Here is a 7046-nt window from a genome sequence, read left to right as displayed (position 1 = left end):
CAAGATGAAAGCTTAACGCTCTGTGGTTGGTTCAATCTATCCCCACTCAATGATGCAGTTAGATTGTCAATTCTGATAGGTAATTAGAGGCCGAGAGATCATAATAATATTACTAACCTTGTAAATCAATAATTTGATAACCATTCAGATAAGTTTAAGTGACTGGGCTGATTTGCTCGGCTGAAAGTGCAAGTTGTTAGACCATTTTAGCATAGGGTGTCATTTTTTGAGTCATTCTTATATTCATCTCTCATCTGCAAAGTGATTTTGTCATATCTTTAAGTGATCATACTTTTATCTTCTTTCTTTATATATATATATATATATATATATATATATATATATCATCTGCAAAGAGATTCTGTCATTTCATTAGGTGATCATATATATTCTATCTTATCTTTAGGTGAGTTGGGCTGATTTTAGGGGATGAAAGTGCAAGACTTTGAGGGGGTGTTATTAAGATTTAGAAAAGAGCAATTTTAATAAATAGCTATAATTTTGAATTATAATTATGAATAATAGTCATAATTTATCTAATTATAATTAATAGAAACAATTCTAGATAGGAGAGATACGAGTGAGATCGAGAGAGATAGAGGAGAGATGCAATCAAATTGTTGTATCTCAAATACAACATGTATCTCAATTGAAATTGAAATACACAAACCACATCTATACAAATACATATATAAATAATATCTCCTCTCTCCCGAATCTCACATTTCTCCCTCCTCTCTCTCAATCTACAATATACATGTATTAACAATATATATTGTGTCTATATTATAATTATTATTTTTGCAACAATGCTTATGCACACTGTATATAACATTATACATAATTAATCAATCTTGTATAATAATGAATAAGAGTTGTTTATGCACATTTCTGCACCATTAAATAAAATTATACAATATTATATAAATTTATCAAAAATAGTATTTTGTCCTTACGAACTTCAATCACAAAACTCCATCCTATCAAAATGAGGCAAATTTTCGTCAAATAGCTTCGAAATTTAATTATAATTTCAAAATGATATTTACCATAATAAACCACAATCATCAATCTTTCAAATAATTTCAAACAAAATCAAAACCCAATTGTAAGTTTTCATCAAGCTTTTAAAAGCACCCATAAATATATTATACACGTGTTCACAATTTTTTTTTACTTATATTATTATATTATACTTAGTATACGTGTCTGCGCGTTGCGCGGATGATTTAAAATGTAATAATTTTATAATTAAAATTAAAAATAATTAATAAAATATATTATGCACTTAATAATATATTTAATTTGTTATAATAATAATAATAATAATAATAATAATAATAATAATAATAATACAAATCATTAACTTATTTATTTGAGCATATTGAATTAATATTATTAGTACACAGTTTATTTTATCGTATTAAAATATCATATCTATAACTGTATCAGCTACGCTTTTAGTTTTATAATATATCAGGCTGAATTCTTTGTAAGTATACTATTAATTTTATGATCATCTTATCTTTGATCAAATATCAAATACTTCAAATATTTTTATTTGTTTGTACTTTATTCTTTTCATATCGTTTGAATATAAAAATATGTTAGTAATTTATTAATTCTAACATTCCATAAGAAATATTTGATATCATAAGATTAGATGGTATGTTGATACATTTTCTCTATATATTTTATTCAAAATCAAAATATTTTACAAAATATTTTTTTCCGTATTAAATTTGTGCTACAATATGATAGAAAATTGATTTCAGGTAAAAATAATCTTAGTAAATACAACCCCATAATAAAAGTAAAAAAGATGTTTTTTTTAAAGAACCGATTATAGAAGCAAAACTGACATATTGTTTTACAACATTTAATTTTAAATAAATTAAAAAGAAACAATAGTTGAGGTAATTTTAAAATAGTTTTTTTCTTTTGGATATTTGTAAATAATCCAAATGGCTATTTTTTATTTTAATGTGTTAAATATTTTATTTTATATTTATTTATTTTTATTTTTATTATATTTATTATTATTTTTATTAGCTAAAAATTATAAAGATAACAACATTAATATATTTATTTTGAGTTGATATTATTTCAAATTGTGTGTGTAGTTATCTCCAAGACAAATTTGATGAAGATATGGTTATTATAACTTCAAATTATTTAAATTATTTTTAATAGGATTCCATAATTCATGGCTAGTTGTTGAAAGTATTTATGACGTATTTTATTTTAATTGAAAATAGTTTTCAAAATTATCTCCTAGCCAAATTTGATGAAAGTATGGTTGTAACTACTTGGAACAACTCTTTTTTTTTTTAGAAAAAAAAAGGACGAATTAAATTGCTAATATTTTTAGAATATAAAATAAATTTAAAACAACTAATTTTCATAGTAGAGTTCCCTAATTTGTGGGTAGTTGGTGAAAGTCTTTACTTATCATTTTTTTCATTTAAATTAATTTTCAAACTTATCTCCTATCTAAATTTGAAACACAAATTTAAAACATATTTTTTTAAAAATTAAACACAAATTAATAACGTATTTTTTGAAAATTTAAAACTCCCAATTTTCACATTAATGGGATCCATAATTCATGGATAGCTAGTGAAAATCTTTACTTAGCTTTTATTTTAATTTAAGTTAATTTTCATTCTTATATCCTAGCTATATTTGATGAAAATATGATTACAATTACATGGAATTGTTTTTTTCTTTATTATTATTTAAAATACTAATATAAATTTTTAATGTTTTAAAAATTAAAAAGAAATATATTTATTTCCTTAATTGTTTTAACAAATGTGTAATTTATCGTAAATATTCCTCTTTCTTTAGATCTTTTAAAATTTGCCAAAATAAAATGTTTCTCCATAACTTAATGTAATTTTAAGAACTCATAAACAATTCTTACACATTTAATACAAACTAACAAACAACGTTTAAAAAAAACCTATATTACCCACATAAAACTTTTGTGGGTAATAAATCTTATCTATTTACATATATTATAAAGAAAAGAGAGTTTATGCAAATTATATATTATAAGATTTACAAATTATCACTTATATTGATATTTTAATTTATGAATTTTAAACATAACATTGGTATATTTACCTGGACATTTAAAGAAAGAATGAAGTGTGATGGTCTGACAAATACAAATCAGCATATTATGGTGATGAAATGGAACTATCAATGTTTATTCCTTTACCATTGCCAGTATAATCTTGAAATGATCCAAAATGAAAAACGATGATCTACTTTGCTGTATTTCTTTTACCCTTTCAGTCATTGTACGTTCCTTCTTGATCTTCTTTTTCTTCTTCTTGATCTCCTTCGTCATCTTAATACTTCTTTTGTTGTCCACTTTAATCTTCATGTAATATCGATATCATCAACGTCTTCGTCATTATCACTATAGTCATTGTTGAAATCGTTGTCATATTGATGTTTTCAACATCATCCGATAAATAAATAAATTGCAAGCAGATATATGTCAACTTTCATTTATATTAATATAGAGCGATAATACTATTATCTTCATTTATATGTAAATTAAATATAGTTAAATATATTTGTTAACATCTGATAAGATAAATTTGTGAAATAGTAAGAGTTTATATTTAGAATTCTATAAACATAAGTTTCTAGTTTTAATTAAGTTAATAATTTCTTTTCTTTTGAAAATATAATATCTTCAAATTCAAATACTTCTAATCTTTCAATTCAAAATTTTCATTATAGTTTCATCATTATCTGCATGTTAAAAAAATAAGATTAAAAAATTATAAATATGAAATATGCAGTAAACAAAGAATCATAAATTATATGTAAATACATCAACACCGTTTGATTTTGAAACAAAACATAAGATGAAAATAAATAAATATTACATGCTTAGCATAGTTATCGAATATAGTCTTAAAAGTGTTTCTCCTTCTTCAACTACATATATTCATCACATAAATGACTTGATCCTAACTTCATCAATTGACATCTTCAACATCTTGAACTTCCAAAATAAAGTACAATTATTGATAATGTAACATAAGAAAAGGAGAGGAAATATGCAAAAAAAAGTTACCTTTCCATGAATGGTAAGAATTATTATTGCTCTGAATTTTCTTTATTGAGATGCATTTTTTTTCCTAGAAAAACTAAAGAAAAGACTATCGTATTTAAATTTAGTGAGTTAATACGTTGAGTTTTTTTGGGAAGGAAGTTAAGTAAGTGGGTGAGAAATTTTAGGGATAATTATTTGTAGTTGAAGTTTCTTTAAAAAAAAAAACAAAAAAAAGAAGAGATAATTAGATAGGTTTAGATTTCTTTACAATTTTGTATATCGCTAAAATATGCTTTAGTGTTATTTAAACGGTGAGTTAGAAAATGTATGTTTTTTTTATAAAAAAAAAAATTGTTTTATATTGTTATTTATTTTTAAAGTTGAATTTGAACATTAAGTTCCAAAACAGATTTTTTTAAAAAAAGTGGTTTTATATTGTTATTTGTTTTTAAAATTGAATTTAAATGTTAAGTTTCAAAACTATTTAAAAAAAATGTTTTATATTGTTCTTTGTTTTCAAAATTGAATTTATTATTTAAATTAACTAAAAATATCAGTTTAAAAACTAATATTTAAGAATAGTTGTGGTAATGAGATGTGACGTTTTTTTCTCTCCTATTATATATAGATAGATTATTATTATTATTATTATTATTATTATTATTATTATTATTATTATTATTATTATTATTAAATTGTACTTCAATTTTAAAATTGTATTTCAAAAACGAAAAATTTAAAATTCAAATTTAAAAACAGTTTTCGTGGAAACGGATTCCTTCAAAATCCAAATGAAAAACAGTAACCTTTATTTCTTTTTGGTTAATTTAAGATAGATAATTAAGATCACAAACGTCATATACAAATAAACAACTCACATTTCAAATTTATTGATTTGTATTAGATTTATTTAGTAACGAACAACTCACTCTAAATAATTTGTAAGCTAATTTATTTAAATAAATTTACTAGTACAAATATAAATCATAAAATCAAGAAAATAAACAAAATAATTAAAATATGAGGGATATTTTTGTCTTTACGTAGACTTATCCCATGGTATTAAATTCAATGTATTACTAATACCTCCAAATGGAAGGTATTAGTAATACATCATATAATACCATGTAGGAGGTACTAATCCATTGATTAGTACATTATACATAGACCCAAATTCCTACCAAATATGATACTAAATAATACCTTATATAATACATGAACTATTTCTTCTAATGCGGCCTACCAAACGACCCCTAAATGTTTTACCTTTTATTTGAAAAAGAAAAAGAAAGTCTTAATAAGATAAGAAAATCATAGCGACGACGAGAAGATAATAATTATAACAACATATTATTACAACTAAAACAAGTACCAACAACATAATGAAAAATTAAAATGATATATCATCAAAGTTTTGCATCACGTATAAACCTGAGAGCTTTGATATCGTTGTCACACTCAAATAATTGCATGCAACTTTCCTTCAAGTCCAATTGCACACCAACTTCAGTGTGACAATCTGTATCATATAACCAAAATATTTCCATATCTTTCAAACCAAAATATATTAAAGACGGTTTTCCCAAACCAAAATCAATATCCTGCAAAGGGAACTTGCACATACTTGAACATGCCACTTTGTCAACTTCATCGTTACCTCCCCATTCCGGTGCTTCAAAGCTTTCGTTATATATATTAACTAATGTTGACACTATTTCATCTGGTGACGCGTTGGTACATGAAGCAACAACTTTATTCACAGTATTCCTGATTAATATTATGAAGTTGTGTAATTCCATCTTGGTCTCCCCTGGAATGAATTTTATCGGAATATCGATTCTAAAATTTCCCATAGAGTTGTTTACTTGAGGTAAAGATGATTTAGAGCGCAAATTCAATGGTAAGTCCATTAGAGAAGACCTGAAATATCCATTTCTAGCTGCTGAAATGCGGATTAAAGCCCTCCATAGGATTGCTGTAATAATTTCAACCCTTGAAGGTTGAAAATTCAAAGCTCCACCTGATTCATCAATGCATTGTTTTCTGAGCCTTGATAGAGCAGCTTCATGGACGACAAATCTCTTAACAACAATATTTTCTTCTCTATTTTCTACATGGATTGACTTGAAAAGACTTGATATATCTCTGGTTGGAAAAACATGACCTAAATTGAAGCTTAGAAAATTAATCTTATCAATTGGAGTTCCCAATCTACACACTTTTCCCCATCCAAACAGAAAATTAAAACATGTGACACCATCAATTGCAGGGTGTGAAACACTGAATGATAAAGCTAGGCCACCACATTCAAATTTTGTTACTTGAATGGTGACAATTGGTGATACCATAAAATTATTTTGATCCACATTCTTGTTTTCATGTGGCCAAAATAAAGCTGCAAGACTAAGATCCTTGTGTGCTTTCTCCAAGAAATTATCTAGCTTACAATTGACCTTGGCCTTAGTGTAGGGAACACCTTGATCAAGGCAAAGAATCGAACATTCATCTTTGTCATACCTTCCTGCTGCTGGATAAACATGAGTTAATACATTAGAAAGGGATTTCTCAAGCTGTTCATCGATAGTGGGGCTATTGAAATTATTATAAGGATAGAAAAGAACAACAGGAAGGTGTTCTCTTTCAGCTATTTGATCAAAGAAAGAGAGCTTGTAACATTGATTGTGAGAGAGAGTAGGTGAAGATGGCTTTATGAGCTTTGTGCATAAGATTTCAATTTCCATTTTTGCTACACAAACTCAAATAAGGCTACGATTATATATATACTGGACACTATTATTAATTGGAGGGGGTCACAGACTCATAATGCATTCACTAAGAGACAATCCAATAGGACTTGCTTTTTTCCGCGGGCAGAGCATATGGTAACTAATGAAAATGTGGTAACTAATGTTTGTTTTTATGTGAAATTGGAGAAAAGAAATTTGATGGATTTAAGTAGGTGCTCTTT

General features: G+C 25.4%; 1 protein-coding gene across 1 annotated transcript; it reads right to left on the bottom strand.

The window, feature by feature from the left end:
* Positions 1 to 5484: 5484 nt before the first annotated feature.
* Positions 5485 to 6822, bottom strand: LOC125820882 (acetyl-CoA-benzylalcohol acetyltransferase-like). Its single transcript, XM_049500306.1, has one exon. The coding sequence runs from the start codon at positions 6817 to 6819 to the stop codon at positions 5485 to 5487; it is 1335 nt and encodes a 444-aa protein (XP_049356263.1). The 5' UTR covers positions 6820 to 6822.
* Between the last annotated feature and the right edge of the window lie 224 nt (positions 6823 to 7046).

The sequence above is a fragment of the Solanum verrucosum genome, unplaced genomic scaffold (assembly GCF_900185275.1).
Source record: "Solanum verrucosum unplaced genomic scaffold, falcon-dt-bn FXZP01000289.1, whole genome shotgun sequence".
NCBI lineage: Eukaryota > Viridiplantae > Streptophyta > Magnoliopsida > Solanales > Solanaceae > Solanum > Solanum verrucosum.
This window is presented reverse-complemented; position numbering and strand designations above follow the sequence as displayed.

Coding starts and splice junctions, on each gene's coding strand:
- LOC125820882 (XM_049500306.1), bottom strand. CDS start 6,819: ATGGAAATTGAAATCTTATGCACAAAGCTCATAAAGCCATCTTCACCT.